This window comes from Plasmodium reichenowi, chromosome 13 (genome assembly GCF_001601855.1).
Source record: "Plasmodium reichenowi strain SY57 chromosome 13, whole genome shotgun sequence".
In the NCBI taxonomy this organism is placed as follows: Eukaryota; Apicomplexa; class Aconoidasida; order Haemosporida; family Plasmodiidae; genus Plasmodium; species Plasmodium reichenowi.
In genome coordinates, this window is record NC_033658.1 from 2,610,582 (window position 1) to 2,630,062 (window position 19,481).

The 19,481-nt window shown below is 17.8% G+C and overlaps 4 protein-coding genes across 4 annotated transcripts in view; 2 read left to right on the plus strand and 2 right to left on the minus strand.

Moving 5' to 3' along the window:
• Positions 1-8,140, plus strand: part of PRSY57_1368300 (hypothetical protein) — a gene marked incomplete at both ends in the record, with an annotated part of 8,876 nt that extends 736 nt beyond the window's left edge. The window contains one exon of the mRNA XM_012909602.2: positions 1-8,140. This exon is cut by the window's left edge and continues 434 nt beyond it. Within this exon, the coding sequence (XP_012765056.2) occupies positions 1-8,140 (8,140 nt within the window).
• Positions 8,141-9,569: 1,429 nt separating this feature from the next.
• On the plus strand, positions 9,570-13,129 carry PRSY57_1368400 (hypothetical protein; the record flags this gene model as incomplete). The annotated part of the gene is made up of 2 exons (XM_012909603.2): positions 9,570-12,483; positions 12,711-13,129. The coding sequence occupies 2 exons, from the start codon at positions 9,570-9,572 to the stop codon at positions 13,127-13,129; spliced, it is 3,333 nt and encodes a 1,110-aa protein (XP_012765057.2).
• A 756-nt stretch (positions 13,130-13,885) lies between these two features.
• Positions 13,886-16,546, minus strand: PRSY57_1368500 (hypothetical protein; the record flags this gene model as incomplete). Its single annotated transcript, XM_012909604.2, has 1 exon — positions 13,886-16,546. The coding sequence occupies one exon, from the start codon at positions 16,544-16,546 to the stop codon at positions 13,886-13,888; it is 2,661 nt and encodes an 886-aa protein (XP_012765058.2).
• Positions 16,547-17,663: 1,117 nt separating this feature from the next.
• On the minus strand, positions 17,664-18,752 carry PRSY57_1368600 (U2 small nuclear ribonucleoprotein A', putative; the record flags this gene model as incomplete). The annotated part of the gene is made up of 5 exons (XM_012909605.2): positions 17,664-17,683; positions 17,827-17,957; positions 18,068-18,150; positions 18,336-18,550; positions 18,674-18,752. The coding sequence occupies 5 exons, from the start codon at positions 18,750-18,752 to the stop codon at positions 17,664-17,666; spliced, it is 528 nt and encodes a 175-aa protein (XP_012765059.1).
• Positions 18,753-19,481: the final 729 nt, after the last annotated feature.

Sequence of the window (19,481 nt, forward strand, 5' to 3'; positions counted from 1 at the left end):
TGTGAAATATATAAATGAGTTTTTATTAATTCCTATATATTGTAAAAATTTTTATGCTATAACATTTGTTGATAGAAATATAATTAAAATTTATAAAGAGAAATTTCTTAATAAAAAAGGTTATAGTATTAGGAATCATATAAAAATGAAAAAGAATACATTATATTTTTTGAATACATTTATAAATAATTCTAATTTAACATATAGTTCTTATATTATTTGTTCAAATGAAAAATATGATGAAATAAAAGATTATGCATTATCATTACTTAAGAGTAAAAGAACATTTATTAATTATAATGATTCATTTTTTATTGATTTAATTTTTTCTATATTCTTATATTTTGATAATAATATATATGATATAAATTATATTACAACACTTTTGTTATTATTTAAGAATGGTTCTAGATTATTATGTAGTGAGAAGAGATATTTGAATTTAATATTAATGTACATATTATATTTCCTTTTTTTTTATGATAATGAAAATATTAATATGAATTTCAAAAAAGAATTTAGTACATTTGAAAAATTATTTAATGATAAATCACAATTCGAAGATTATATATCGAAAAATGTATATTCTGCTATAAAATTAGAAGATGAAGAATTGATCAAAAACATATTTGATATTCTCATAACTATATTAGATAATATTACTAAGTATGAATATATTGAGCAGTATAATGATTATATCTTTCTTTTTATATTTATGTATTTGAGAAATTTAAACGAAAAATATAATAAGGAGAATAAGGATAATATGAATAATTCATATATAAACAACAGCAATAGTGACAATAGTGACAATAGTGACAATAATGATAATATCACAATCAATAATAGTTCCCTTTGTATGAATAATGTACATTCCAATATATATACTTGTAGCAGTCAATTATCATCTTTAATAGAAAAAATTTTTGAAATCAATATTAAATATGATAATATAAATACAATAGTTTTAAACAATTCTTTTATTTTAACTTATATTTTTTTTGATAAGTTAAGGAAATATAAAAAAGGTGATAAAGATTCTTATATTTTATATAATAATGTAAAAAAAGTTTTAGACATATTGGAAAAGTACTATAAGCATATCTTAAAATTAAATATGAACAAATTATACATTGTATATAAGAAAGTAGAAACTATAAATGAATTACACAATATGATGGAATATTTAATATTAAGTGAAATAAGTGATAAAAAAGAAAAAAAATTAAATAATAATATGAACCAAAATATATATAATACAATATATATATGTTCTATGAATAATTGGAAAAATATACTTATTGAAAATATTATTAATATATTAGATTCATTCATATATTATTCACAAAATAATATACTTATTAGCACTGTATTAAAATGGTGTGTTAATATATTTTCGGTTGATAATAATTCTTCTATAAGTTGTGCTTTTATATATTACTTATTATTATATGAAAATAGTAGTGATACCATTTTGTCAGATTTATCAAAAGATTATTTAAATTTACATAAGGATATAAAACTATCTTTTGATGAATATATTTATTTTGTTTCAACAAGATTATTTAATATGAGGAATAAAGATGCAATCTATTTTTTAATAGAGAAGGATCAATATGATGAAGGAAATAAAAAGGAAATTATAAATTCAATTGAAAAAGTGAGTGAAACACATAATAATAATAATAGTAATATAATATGTATAAATAGTATAAATAATATAATAAATAGTATAAATAATAAGTATGATAAGTATCATAATATTGATGAATTTGTGGGTTATAATATTATAAATTATAATGTAGATATATTAAAAGAAAATATTCCTATAAACGACATGAAATCATTAATTGAATATTCCAATAATAATTATAGTCATTTTAATTTGCTTCATTTATATAATTTAATAAAATATATTAAGAATTTAAAATTAGACAAATTCTCTCATATAGAAAGTATTTATTTTACATTTTTAATTATGGACTTATATTTGTTGAATATAATTAAGCTTGAAAAATATTTGGATGATGATAAATATATGATAACCTATTGTATTATTTTTAATCTTTTAATAAAAAAGATAAAGAAATTTTTTAGAAATAATGAAAAAAATAAAGATAACAAAATGGAATATTCTTGTACGAATATTTCTTTGTTGGATAGCCAAGTATGTATATTATATCATAATTTATACATTTTAATGAAAGCAAGATTTAATTTAATTATACAAAATTTATTATACATCGAAAATGTAAATGAAAGAAAAAATAAAATTAAATCTGAAAATGGTGATAGTAATCGTAATAGTAGTAATTATAATAGTTTGAGGTTGTTAAAATATATCGGCAAATTTTTAACGAAAGTATATATATTAACAAACTTGAAAAATGATGAATTATTTGCTGATCTTTTAAATTTCCTACATAGCACAAATTTCCAAGAAATACACAATATGGATAACCAGTTTATTATAAAAATATGTTTTAATTTATTATATTTTGGTACAATTATAAAAAAGGAAAAAAAATTTGATGAAAAATATTATGGCATATTAGAAAAAGTAACAAAATATATTATATATATATATGATACTTATATTAAAGAAAATATTCCTTTTGAGAATAATCTTTTAAAATATTGTATTAAATTTTTGTACCTCTCCTTTTTTTCGGAAACATTTTTATTTAAGTGGAATAATGTAATGAAAAAATTGATAGATTCCGAAATAAGAGACATTAATATTGAGAATGAGTGTGCATATTCTTATATTGTATTTATATTTATTTCGATAGAAAAATATATAAAATATTCTATGAATATAAAGGATATAAATAATAAGTATGTTTGTAATATAGGTTTGTTAAAAAATGTTTTAAAATTATTAAGTTGTTTTATAACACTGAAAGATGATAAAATTAATAATATGTTGAAGGAAAATATCAAAGATTGTATTATGTATTATGATATGTTACCCATTCATAAAATATATGGTCTTTATATATCTCACTGTTTTTTAAAACTAGATCATATGAGTGTTAATAAGTTATGTTATGATTGGTTAGACTATATATTATTATCTGATAATTTAGTAGAGGATTTATCTAAAAATAATAAGGTTGAATTAGGAGAAAAGTATAAATGTTTATGTATAATTATGTTTTATATTATATATTATAATCCATTTTTAGATTTTATTCATGAGCATGCTTTTAAAATTAGAGATCTATTCATATATTATGTAAAATTAAAAAGTGATATATATTCAGAATATTCCTTTCTAGGTTTAAGTGTTTTGTTCTTTTCATTATCTATACAACATCATATGAATATAAATAATATATACATGGATCATGGAAATATGGACTATTTGGATTCTTTAAAACATGATTTCCTTTTATTAAATGAGAAGAAAAATATTGAAAGTAAAATGTTCGAAAATAAAAAAGGGTTTAATATAATAAATAATGTTGTAGATACGAATAATATGGAATATATAAATTTAATTGACAGATTTAGTATGGATAATTTTTGTATGTCTAATTTAATTAAAAAAAAGAAAAAAGTTGATGAAAAAAAAAATATGAATTTTACAATTATGGAAAATGATACTTCTTATTTTATTAATGAATTATCTTGTTTTCATAAGGATAGAATTAAAGATAATATTTGTCATGATAAGATGGCATGTAATAATTTATATAATATGAAAAACAAAAGAGTAACATATGATACTCTGCAGAATTTTGTCGAAGGAATTTTGAATTCATTTAAAGATTGTAATATTGATATATCATTTTATAAGAATTTTTTAAAAAATAATAAGGAAAAAGACTTTGATGAGAATTTTATATATGAAATAAAAAAATTCGAGACCAGAAAAGATCATATTTTGAAAAATATATATGAATATATTAACAATGAAAGAAACATGCATTTAATTAATCAATATGTAAATCTTAGCAAATATTGTCATAATTATATATATTTATTTTTATTTATGCAGTATTCTGAATTATTGATATATAAAAATTATAAGAAAATGAAGTATTTTTTTTTAACCAAATTGGACAATATAACTAATATGGATAATAATGTAAGAAATCCTATGAATAATATAAATATTATTGATTATAAGCATCATGTGGTTTGTGAAGAAATATTTGAATCAATATATGAAAAATTAAAAAAGAATATGGATTTGCATATGCATATGGACAATATAAATAATTTAAAAGTATGTAATAATAACATAAATTTTGATAACTATATATATAATGTAACTGATTGGAAAAAGGTGAATAAAAAAATTCATGATATTATAAAATATATGTACAAGAAGGTTTTCATATATGATATAATGATTGAGAAAAATGATATGATTAAATTTAAATTTTTTGAATATATATGTTTAAAAGATGTGAGTAAAACTATGATAAGAATGAGAACCGATTTTTTTAAAATGAAAAATGAATTTGATGATTCTATATATGGAATAAATTTATTGATTAAAGAATTAGGAAATTTCTATTTAATTAATAATGAAATAATTAATGAATCCATTTTGTTATTTTTAAATGAATTTCTTAAAAAGATCAATATAAAGGAAATATTTTGTATAATTATTGATTATTTTTTATGTTTTATATGTAGAATCATTGATACACATATGATGAATCTAAAGATGTGTATATCTTTTTTGAATACGTTTAAGAGTGTGTGTATGAAGTTTTGTTCGAATGTGCTAAATGAAAAGGAGAATAATGAGGCTGATACTAAAAGGGTAATGGTTTTTGAAAAATATAATATGTTAACAACTTATAATAATAATAATATAAATAATTTAAGTAGTATAAATAATTTAAGTAATATAAATAATTTAAGTAATATAAATAATTTAAGTAATATAAATAATTTAAGTAATATAAATCATTTAAGTAATTATATAAATAAATGTAACACTAACAATAAAAATATGATGTGTAATAATAGCTGTTGTAATGCTAAAGGTATTGATGAAAGATGCATTTGTTCCATATTACTAGGATGGTATGAAAAAATTGAAGGTAATAAAAAATTAGAGTTATTTATAACAGATTGTATAAATAGCTGTATTTTATCATCTGATAATTCTTTTTGCGAATTAAGAAATATACAAGATTTATTATTTTTTTATATAAAGAATAGTGAAAAAATTGAAATTGATTATAATGATTTAAAAATTGAAGAAAATAAGAAGGATGAAGTTACAATAGAATATAAAGAAAAAGAAATATATTTTTCTAATATGCTTAGATATAATAATTTGGAAAAACAGAAGAATTCTATTGAAAAATTAGTATCACATTATAAAAATGTATTAAATATTGAAGAGGATATAAGAAATATATTAAATAATATATTGAAAAAAGGTTCAATTATGAATAGTAAATATATATTAATCACTTTATGTTTTATTATTATGAAATTAATAGATAAATATGAAACATTGTCTGGTGATATATATATGAATGTTCATATATGTATTATATCTTTTGAGTTATTATCTACATTTATATCAAAAAATATTAATGGAAATTATTTAATATATATGAATGAATTATTATATTATTTAATACACAAAGTTCCATTTTATTATTACACCAAATTTGTATACTTTCATTTATTAAAAGATTATTTTGATATAAATTTAAATTTTAAGGATATTCAAAATGTACGAAATTATTCAAGTTCTGTAGTTTTATATTTATTAAAAAAACATTACCTTCTTGATATACATGAAAAACATATTTTTCGCGACAACAAATCTGTTGAAAATATTATAATGTATGAACAAATAATATTATTGAAAAATGTAAATGAAAAAATAAAAGATCTATTACAAAAAAAAGAATATAATTTAAATGAATTTCTTATATATATAAAAGGAAAAAACGTTCTGCAAGATGAACTATCACATAATAATAATAATAATAATAATAATAATAATAATATTGATAAAAATTATAAATATATATGTGATTCATTTTTAAATATATGTGATAAATTAGACAAGGTACAATTATTAGACTGTAACTTTATTCTTGATATGAAAAGGAGAAGAGAAGGTCTTGAAGATGATGAAAATTATTTATATATTGAAAATTTTATTTTAAAAAGAATGAAAGACAAAATATATGAAAATAAACATTATATTAATATAATGAAGGGTGCAAATGTTGAAGTATTTGTAACAAGCATGATAAATTTTATGAATATAAAAATTAAAAATATTTTAAATATGGAAATAGAAAAGAAGAAATTATTTAATGAAGAAAATAAATTATTCTTAAAAAGTTTGGAATCAAAAATGCTTGTAAGAAGTTTTATTTTAAGAAATATACAAAAGAATGATAATAATAATTATCATAAAGATATATATGATAACTTACAAAAAAGAAATATGTTTCATTTTTATAAATTTTTTAATGATTATGTTGAAGAATTTCTTCATTTTCTTGATTCCAAATTTTTAAAGGATAAAAAGGGTTGTTTCATGTCAATTTATGTATTTATACAATCATTTGTTGATATATATAAAGAAGATAATTATGATGAATTGGATACTGAAAATATAAAGAATGTTATAAATTTATATAGAAAAATGAAGAAAGTGATGGATGAAAAGGAATATGTGCAATCTTTTGATAATTATTATATTCTTTTGTCATTATTAAAATGTATAAATTTATTATTATTATTAATATATAACAGTGCTAAGAAGAATAATAAAATAAATGATCATAATAATAATAATAATAACAAAATGGATTATTCTACGAAATCATGTGATTCGTCCATTTGTCCACATTATATTCACACTTTTGAAAATAATAACCTTTCCTTTAATATGAATGAAATTTATAAAACATTTGAAGGGTTATTATGTATTTTTGTTAAAGTTAAAGAATATGAAATATTTCAACATATGTATATTTTTTTATTTAATATTCCATCCTTTTTTATAAAAAATTTTAATTTTGCAAACTTATATGAATGTATTGTTCAATTAATGGATGCCTATTTTAGAAAAAAGGATATACATTCAGATGAAATAATTATTTATGATAATAATTTTTTATTTCATTTTTCCAAACTTGCATTATGTGTTTTTTGTTATTTCTTAATAAAAAAGGACAGGAATAAGTGGTTACATTTTTACAACTTTGAATATTTAAATAAGTATATCAAAATGGAAAGGCTGAATGATTATACATTTTGTTTAGATAACGCTCAAAAGGAAAACTATTCGAATAGAAATAATGTTAAAGCTTATCATTACATTTATTTACTTACATATATTAAAAGAAATGAGTGTAAAATGGAGATTGATATATCATTAAGTAATATTAAAGAAAATATAGTAAAGAATGAGATACAAAAAAATAATGATATAAAAATATTGAATGAATATGAAGAACATATATATGATAATAATATTCTAGAAGTTAATAGAGATAGTTATTTAAATATACAAGAGAACTTTTTCAAATATTTAACTAAATTATTGTTCATCTTATTTGAATATTGTAAAGAAAATAATACTAAAGATAATATTAACCTTAACATTTACAATAATATTAGTAATAGTAATAATAACAATAATATGATTATCAATAGTAATAATAACATTTTAGGGCTAATAAAAACATTTTTTTATTTTATGTTTTATAATAAGATATATTTATTTGAGATAGGTAATATAGACATATGGGAGAAGATATATAACTACATTTATTTATTAATTATAAAATGTAGAAGTAGAAAGGTTTTTGACACTTTAATGGATATACTGAATATATTGTTATGTATATATAATTCATATAGTTATGAGAATGAAAATGATCGGAATATTTATACGAATATAAAAATAAAAGAGCTTACTAAATTTAGGGATAATAAAGAAAACAAAGAAAATAATGAATATGATTATATTTTTTACAATGATGATAATGAAGATAATTATATGACAGGTACAATTAATTTTCTTTTTATTGTATTTTTAAAATTTTCTGAAAAGTCTAAATTATTTGTTTTCCCAGATTATATTATGAAGAATTTAAAATATGCCATTTTGTTGAATTATCCACATTTCTTATTATAATGAATGATAAATATTATAGAATCCATTTAAATTTAAGAATATAATTATGTTTCTATAGACATATATATATATATATATATATATATATATATATATGTTTAATATGTTCTTCATGATAATATATATATAAACAAAATGTGTATGTTAATGTTAATGGTACATTTTTTATTTTATCCCCATATATATATATATAATATTTTATTATAATTATCATATATATTTTTTTTCTTATTACTTTATTTTTGTGTTGCATATAAATAAGTTATTTCTATTTCATATATTTTACTTTGAAATATATATAATTATATTTATATTTATATTACAATATAAGAAGTATCAAATATATTAGCTATATATTTAATTTTCATAATATCAAAGAAACTCATATAAAAGAATATTCTCCTCTTTAATAATAATATTAGGATTTTATAATAATATACCAAAGTTGCTATCTTAATATATATATATATATATATATTAATCTTCCGTTGTATTGAATATATTTATTATTATGAAAAAAATATATTATATATATATTACATAAAATATATTTATAATATATTTTCAGATGTCATAAAAATTTTATACTATTATTTTTTTTAAGGTTCTTTAATAATATTTAGGTGCTATATATTTATTATATGTATATATAAATATAACTTTTTATATTATTACTTATGAGAACATTGATACACGTACATAAGTTATAAGTATTATTATTATATATAGAGGTAAAAAATAATATATATATAATATAATATACGTATAAATATATAATATTATATATATATATATATATATATATTATATTATGTATATATATAATATGTACATAAAATTATTTATTTATTATGAATTGTTGGAATTTTATTTTATAGTTCTTTTTCCAAATAAAAAGATTTCATTTCAATATAACATAAATTAAATTTTTTTTTTTTTTAATTTTTACATGTTTTGAATTTAATAAGTGCTATTTATATAACGTTCATAATATTATTTTTAAAATATATTATTATGTATATTTTTTTTTTCTAGAATTTTATTTGATATTTACATAATAATGTATTATATTATATTATATATTTCATTTTGGCAAATTTTGAATAAATGTAATTATATTTAATATTGTTATAAATGAGTATTTTTTGTATATATACATATATGTATAGCATATTAATAAAATAGAAGGATTAAGAAACTTATAAATACATACATATATATAAATATATATATATATATATATATATATATTTTTTTGTATGTGGGGTTAATTAAAGTAATATATTATATTAATATTCATACGATAATTTATTTATGGATCGTAGTTAGTTTCTTCTTTATTTTTATTGTATTTTATTTCCTTTGATATATTTTCCCCTTATTTTATTATATATATTATATATATATATACTACTTTGTTTTTGTAACCATGGAGGATATCGAATTTCATTTTATTAAGAATGAAATAATAAAAATAGGAGATAAATTAATAGATAGTGAAGATATTTTTGAATTATGTAAGAAGATAAGTAAGAGTAAAACAAAACAGTGCATTGATACGATACTAGAATGTATATTTTATATGCCTGTAAAGATAGGTATATATGCTACAATATTAGGTATAATTACCAAGAATAATGAAAAATTAAAATTAGATGTTGTTTTAAAATTAAATCATAATATTGAAGTATTTATTAAGGATAAACCGTTACAATGTTTATTATGGTTTCGTTGTATAATATCTTTAAGTTGTTGTCATATATATGATTTTAAATATTGTTTAGATTTATTTAATAAATTATATGAATTATGTGTAGAATTATATAAAGAGAAGAAATATATTAAGGGTGATAATATTTTATATATGCTTTTAAGTAATTTTTTTTATATATCTAAAAATATATATGATGAAAATAAGGAAGTATTGGATAATTTATTAAATAATAGTTTTGATTTGATTGAAAAAAGACAAGAATGTATTGATAATATTGACATAGATAATAATGATATAACAACTATTGAATATATTTATATTTATATTAATAGTATAATACATAGTGATAATTTTAATGATAGGTTATATTATTTAAAAAATGCTTTAAATAAATATTTAGAAAACAATTTGAAAAGTGTGGCAACACATCGATTTTATCAAAAGGAGATATTCCAAGAAATATTTTTAAAAAAAAATAGTGAGTTAGATGATCACGTATGGAATATAGAAAGTATTACTACGAATATATTAGAGAGGAATAAATTAAGTGATCAAAATAATGAAGATAACCATGATAGTAGTAATAATAATAATAATAATAATAATAATGATGAAGACACATCTGGGGGTAATTTAAAAACCAATCTAATAAGTTTACCCTCGATAATTGAAAAATGTATTAATATTAATCATTTTGTAAATTATGAATGTGTTGAATATATTAGTAGTTTGCAAATTGATTTTAGAAAAAAAAAAAAAAAAGCATATAAAAATATGCATGATATATGGTTAATACAAGAACATGTATTACATATCTTGGAATTGTATAAAGATAGTGTTGAATTCAGTTCGAAAGTATTAGGGATATATGTGCAGCTACAAAGTAAATTATATAATAATATATTAATAGAATGTATTGTGAATAAATTATTGTGTTCCTTTAACGAAAAGAATTATTATTTTTATATATCCTTAATTAATAGGTTATTATTAATAAATAAAAATTTAGGAACTGTTATTATTAGATGTATTAAGTACATTTTAAGGAAAATAGGAACATTAGATAACGAGTCATTTTATTTATTCATGGAATTATGTTTATGCATGTTAACATTTTTTTCATATGAGCATAAATTATTGAAAAGTAAGGAAAATTTCTTTAAAAGAAAATATAATGACAAGAATAAAATTTTGAAAGTACAAGGGGAGAACATGCAAAATAATGTGGAGGAAATAACAGGAGGTGTAAATGAATCGGAGGGACTGAAGAACAAAAAAGGAAAAAAGAGAACTCGTGATGAGATTGAAGATAATGATAATAATGATAATAATGATGACAATGATGATAATAATAATGATGATAATAATGATGATAATAATAATAATGATGATAATAATAATAATGATGATAATAATAATGATGATAATAATAATGATGATAATAATAATGATGATGAATTAAATGAAGGTTATGAAAAACAATTTCCATTTAATAGAAACAATAAAAAAAATGTTGTTATATTAAAAAAGAATGAACAAACCTTAAATGAATTAAAAATGTTAGATAGTAAAATTCCATTTTGTATAGAAGCTGATGTAAAATATAATTCTGATGAATATAGTGATGATGAATATTTGTGTGAAGATAATAATAATGATAATAATAATAATAATGATAAAGATGATTACACGTTTGAAGAAAGTGAGATTGACCTTGATGACAATAATAATGATAATAATGATTGTATGTTTGATTATGAAACATTTAATGAGGAATTAGAAAAATTAGATTTATGTGAGAATTTAAAGCAATTTACAAAATTAATGTATTGTGTTATAAAGAAGAAACATTGTAGAAAATGGAGTCGTAATTTTTATTTTAAATCTTGTTCGTTAGTTTATAAAAATGAGTTAGAGAATTTGATTCCAAGATGCATTATTAATTATTGTAATAATTTCAAATGTGTTATTGATACTAAACATGATGAATTTCATGAATATTTAATATTTAATAGTATGATAAAATATACATATGATGAAATAAATAATATACAAGATAGATCTTTACTATTAAAAAAAAATGAGAATCATACAAAAGATGATGCAATTAAAAAATTTAATGATTCAATGAATATATTAATTCAAGGTTTTATGAACTTTTTAAATGGTAAATGCTTTTTAAATAATGTTCCTTTATTTTTTGCTAACTTATCACAAAATATAATGAATATAATAAGTAATATTTCGAATAATCATTTAGATGGAAATATGTTTAATAGTTATGTATTTGAAAATGATTTTTTAAAAGATTCTATTTCTTGGAATAGTTATGATTTATTTATTCTTTTTTTTAAATCGCTTATACTGTTTGATTCATCCAATGTTTCTTCTTTAAAACAAGCATTCAAAAACCATTCCATTATACTCCTTAATTACAAAAATGCTCAAAATTTTTCGTCAGATGATGATAAGAGGGTATTTGAAATGGACCTTATTAATATTGTATATTCTCACTTTAACAACTCTGTTCTCTTAAATATTTTAATAAGTTTGTTAATAGAAAACTTAATTGTGGACGAATTTTCTGTAATGCATTTTATTTTTGAAAAATTGGATGATGCTAATTTGGGTAAGAGCGAATATATAATAAAGGAGAATAAATATTTGGAACTATATATTTTTATGTGTATTTGTATGTATGGAATTATTTTTCACTTGGTTTTTTTTTTTAATAACAATATTGTTTTTTTTATTTTCCCGTACATCTTTTCTATATTACATTTATAGTATGTTAATATAAATATATATATATATATATATATATATATTATTTTATTTTATTTTTTTTTATTTTAGACGAATATTATGTTGTGAGATTGCTATACGAAGGAATTAATAATCTGATTATATTAAAAGAAGCTAACGATATTGAAAAAAATAAATTGAAAAGGAAACAAACTCGAAATGAAAATGAAGAACAAATAAATGAATTAGAGAATAAAAAAAATGAATTGCTTCAGAAAATATTTCATTTATGTAATAAATCTATTTTTATGTTATGTGATAAAATGATGAAATTAAAAAAATCGAATAATAGTTATATGAGTAAAGAATTATTAAAAGAATCTTTAGTATTTTTAAGGACTTATCTTTCATATATTGATGTCGACCAATTCTTACAATTGTGTCATGAAAATAATTTTGAATCTGAGTTATTAGAACTTGCTACTATATTTAAGTATGCAAGTTTAAAAAGTAAAAATAAGGAAAACTGAAATGATTATCCTTTATATGTATATATGTATGTTGTATATATGTGCCAAGTTAACATAAAGGTAGTTATCGATAAATGTTTATCCTTTTTATTTTAATAATTTCTAAATAGAAAAGAGAATTATTAAGGATAATTATATGTATTACTTAATAATTACATTTAGCATGTCATCTACCATATCTTTTTATATTTGCTTTTTTATATTTTATTTATTTATTTATATATTTATTTATTTATTTATATATTTATTTATATATTTATTTATTTATTTATATATTTATTTATTTATTTATTTTTTTATCTTTTATTTTTATTTTTTTATAATTTACCCTTTCCTATTCATTTATTTTTATAAGATTAGTTATTAAATGAAAAAATATTAAATATTTATATAAATAACTATTTAAAGGAAAAAAAAAAAAAATTATAATGTTTTAAAGTTTAAATTAAATAACTTATATTATTTAAATAATTAAAAAAAATAAAAATGTAAAATAAATAAATGATATGTAATTAAAAATAAAAATAACAAAAAAATTAAAAAAATAAAAAGGAAACATAAAAAATTTATTGGACATAAAATGTTTAAATATTAATAGATAGGCATTTATTTATTTATCTATATATATATATATATATATATATGTATATATTATCATTGTAGTTTTTTTTTTTTTTTTTTTTTTTTTCTTTCTTTCTTTTCATTTTGGTAACTTTAACTTTCTCTAAATATATGAGTATAAAAAATTAATTGTCTTCATACATTACTATATATAAATTCTACCTTTTTGGGGGCATTTATTAGTATATGTGTGTGTTCATATTTAAAGGCTAATGACAACTGAAGTATAAATGGAAAGATATCTTTTGGTATTTTATGATTTAAATAGTATACATAATTTGTATCAATTTTAAAGTGTTCATGAGTAGAATTTTTTTTAAAAACATTATTTAAAGAAATATGTTTAAATGTTTCAACTGTATAGTTTGAATAATTATCTACATTTGATATGGAGGTAATTTTTTCAATTGATATTTTATTTCTAATATTATTAACAAGAACATTGATATATTTTTGTTTAAATAATGTTTCATATTTGCTTTTTTTTTTCTTATTATGATTTTTTGTATTAATTGGGGTTGTATCTATTGTATTATCCATATTATTATTGTACATATATTCTTGATTATTATTTATATCATTTTCATTTGTATCATCTACTAGTTTATCATATATAACTCCATAATTTTCCATATCATCGATTTCATCATTTATATCTAATTCTTCCATAACTACATCATCATTGTGTATGTTCATATCATCATTGTGTATGTTCATATCATCATTTTGTAAATTTATGTCATCATTTTGTACATTCATATCATCATTATGTACTTTATTCCCATATGTGCTTTTATCATATATATTAAAATTATATATATCTAAAGGACCATTGTGTATATGATTATATATATCATAAACATTATTTTTATGAATAAAACTATGTTTTAAATTGGTTTGTATAGAGTTAAAGAATTCAAATAAATTTTGTTTATTATATGATAATGAAAAAATATCCATATGTGGAATATTTTTATAATAGATATTTTCATTTAACATAAGAGATAAAATTAATTCATAAAATTTAATTTCTTTATCATGTGAATAGATCCATTTTTTCTTAATTTTCTTTTTTATATTTTTAGTTTTTCCAATAACTGTGCTATTACTTATGCGAACAAAGATAACATTTATATTTACTTTGGTTTTATTATTCTCATGATGATCAACATTTTTATTGTTTATATCTTGATTAGCATTTGATATATTAATATCAGCAACATGTATATGATTATCATAATTTTTTGTTAATTTCCTTTTTCTTTGATCTTGTATTTGTGTATCTTTATTTGTATCTTCATTTATTGTATCATTATGATCATCATTGTTTGAATAATTATAATAACGTTTATAATTCTCCATAGAAATATAGAAATCATTAAGTATATTATCAAAATCCTTTTTACTATTTAATCGAGTTTTATTTAATTTTTCTTCTTTGATAATTCTTTTACTTTCTTTTATAAGTTGTTCTTCTTTTTTAATTTGTTCTTCATCTTCATATTTGGAATATCCATGTAAGAAAAATTCTTCATCTAATTTTTTTTTTTCTTCTTCCATAATTTCTTGAAAGGTTTTTGTTTTTGTTTCTGTTTCTTCTGTAGTATTATCTGTAGGTGTCGTTCCTTCTTTATTAATTCCTTTGGTTTCACCTTTTTCTTTATCATTTCGTTCAGAATTATCTTCATCATTTGTATTATATTCTTCATTCAGTAAACTTTCCATATCCATAATTTTATTACTTTGTAAATCTTTAATATACATTTGTTTAATTTGTTCAATATCTGTTTTCGTTAAATCATTTTCATCAGTATCTTCTTCTTGTTGATCATTTTCATCTCCTTTTTTTTTCTTTCCTTTTTTATTTGAACCTAATTCTTGTTCGTCATCGTCCAGTTCACTTTCTTGTTTTTCTTCATCTTGCTTATGCAAGATTTCATAGAAGTTTATATTATTATAATTATTGTTTAAAATATTATGGAAGGCATTATATAAAGCCATACACTCATATTTCCAATTACAATAATATATAACAAAATAATATTCATTTGTTTTTTCGTTTTTTATTTTAATTTTTTTAAAGAAGTTTTCTTTATCCTCTTGTTCCATTTTAAACATATTTGCTAAATCTTCTCTTTGTATTTTCTCAGGCGTATTAAAGAATTTGAATTTATCTCCAAATCGGTGTATAAAGTTGGATATGAGGTTATGGTTTCTTTCTTTTTGTATGTGTGCCATGTTATTTTCTGTATTATTTAAAACTGACATATCAAGTTCTTTATCATTTTTATGTGACGAAATGACGTTTTTATTTTCTTTTAACGCCTCCTTTTGAAGATATTCTTTATATAGTTTATTTTTAAATTGTTCATGTTTAAATAAATTAATTACAAAGAATATGTACGTAAGTAATTCGTGACTATATTTAAATTTTTCATAAGCATATCTTTTTTCTACATTTATAGGTATATTATTACTTATATATTCAAAGTTATTATTAATAAAATCTTTATTTTCTTGTTTAATCTTTTCATATTCTTCCTTTTCTTTTTTTATTTGTTCTCTTATTAATGCTTCTTTTTCTTCACTACTAATATCACTACTTTCTATATCCTTATTATATAATATACTTTTACATTTTTTATTTGTGTTATATTTATTTCTATTTAATATATTATTCCTTTTATTCGAATGTAAAAATAAATTCCCTTTATTATTCCCACCATATATTCTAAAACATATACTCAAATTGTTTAATACGGAAAAGAGCAAAGTAATTTTTAATATTATTTTCATGTTTTCCTCATCTTTTCCATTTATTCAAAATATATATTTTTTTATATTACAAAATGGAAAAAAAAAAAAAAAAAAAAGAAAAAAAAAAAAAACGGAACTTTGTTAATATTTTTTAATTATATATTTTTTTGTTTTTTTAGAAGTTGATAATAATTCTTTTGTATTATATTCTCAAAAGGTTAATTTATAACCAAAAAATTTTTTCTTTTTCTTTTCTTTTTTTTTTTTTTTTCATTCCTATTACACATATGTAAAAAAAAAATGTATATGAAAATATAATTTTATGTAATATTAGAATTTATATACAATTTTTGACATATGTATTATTTATTATTATATATATTTCTTTTCTCTTGAGTAACTATTAAATTATTCCATATTATTTAATATTTATTTAAATATAAATATATTATATATATATATATATATATATATATATATGTAATATCGCAAGAAGCTAAGCCTAATTTGATAATTCCAAATGGTATATATAATAATTTTATTATATTATATATATATTTTTTTTTTTTTTTTTTGATTTATGTATGCTTCATATTTTAAAATTTCTCATCTTTTATTAGGTTTAAAAAAAAAAAAAAAAAGAATGAAAAGAATATATAAAAACAAATAACATTAAAATATAAAATATTAATTTTTACCAAAAAAAAAAGAAAAAAGAAGAATTTATATAAATATATATATATATATATATATAATGATATATATTACATATATCAATATAACATATATTGTCAATATAAGAATATAAATTTCGTGAATGAAAAAATATTATATAAGAAAATAAAAAATACATAAATGTATTTTTAAAATATATTTGTATTTAACATATTATTAAATAATTTGAACTATATTCTTAGATGGCCTTAAATATATAAATATTTAGTGGACACCAACAAAAACAAATTATATATATATATATATATATATATATATGTGTATAATAAAAATTTATCTGAAATTTTTAATATATGAACTTGTTCATTCCTTTATAAAAGATTTTCTAAAATAATAATTCATTTATTTTTTTGGAGAAAAACAAAAAAAAAAAATAAAAAAGAAAAAGAAATTCAAAAAAATAAATAAATGAAAGGATAATTTAACTGGATTCTTCATTCTCTATAAAAATTAAAAAAAAATAATTTTTTTTTTATGCATTTTATATTAAATATAAGGTACAAATATATATATATATATATATATATATATATATATATATATATATATATGTACATATATACATATATACATTTCCATTTTACCATCATCATTTTCATTAAAATTTTCCATTGTAGAATTTGCTAATTCTCTGTCCTTTGTTTTTATCTTTTCAAAATCTAAATATCTTAATGAGGGTATATTATATATTAAATATTCTCTATAATGTTCTAACCTGAAAAAAGAGTAATCATGATAATATATATATGATAATATTTCTCATATATATATATATATATATATATATATATATATATATATATATATGTATACATATATTATTACTTGCACACTGAATTTTCCAATAAGCTCAACCTTATTAAATTCTTGGCTTTAAAAAGTGATTTAAGATCACTTAATTTTTCTAGCTATAAAAAATTAAGGAACATGAAAAAACATAAATGTATATTAAATATAGGGGGATATATAAAAAAAAAAATAAAATAATAAAATAAATACATAATAAATAATTTTTCTTTTTTTGTATTGAGATATAATCATTTTTATAATAATAAAATATATATGTGGTCATATAAATATATATATTTGTTACCTTATTATTGGTAAGAACTAATGAATTTAAATTTGGTAAATTGTCGAATATGTCCGCATCAATTCTGGCTATTTTATTGTTGCATAATATTAATGTTTTTAATTTCTTTAAATATGGAATATTATTTAATTTGATTATTTCATTATCACTTAAGTCTATACATTCAAAATAATCTTTTGTTATACTTAAGTTTTCAATAACACTAATTTTATTACCTAAAAGAATAAAAATATATGTGTAAATTCCCTTAATTAATAAAGTATATATATATATATATATATACACAATATATATACAATATATATTTTATATAATTTACATTTTTATTTATGTTTAACCTCTTAAAGAGATAGTATTTTCAAGAACTGGATTTCTTGATTGTTCTGCTTCATTTATCATATCAATTGTTATCCTCATATTTACTTTCCTAATTATAGTAATAATATTATTTAAAGAAATCAATATAAAGTTATATTACTTCTCAATTTAATATTACTATATTATTAAAAATTATTATTGTATATATATACATTTATACATATGAAAAAAAAAAAAAAAATGATAACTAAATATATATATTTATATATACATATATTATACAATACATTTTAAAGTTTTTAAAGTTTATTATGAAAATAAACGTTAAATTAATTATATTCATAAATGAAAGAATAATTAATATAATGTATCTGACACATTTTGAGAAATCCTTTTTTTTTTTTTTTTTCTTTCTTATAATAATATTTGAACTATAAAATAAGAAATATTATAAGGGATAAGTGAAAAAAAAAAAAAATTGAACTTGAGAAATATTATGAAAATATGAAATATCAAAATATGAAAGAGATATAAAAAGGTCATATATATGAAATATACAATATCGTTAGTTTTTCTAAATATTGAGAATATATTTATTATATATATAATTGCATAAAGCATATTATATGATATTATATAAAATCATGGAATAAAAGAATAATACCTTTAATAATCACTTAAATATATATAATTAAATGTATGCATATTTTTTTATAGTATATAAATTATATAATAATTATTAACATATATAAAGTACATTAAGCAACATTGTAGTTAATATATTGTCACATTTAATTATAGAAACTTCTCTTTGGTATATGTAAATAT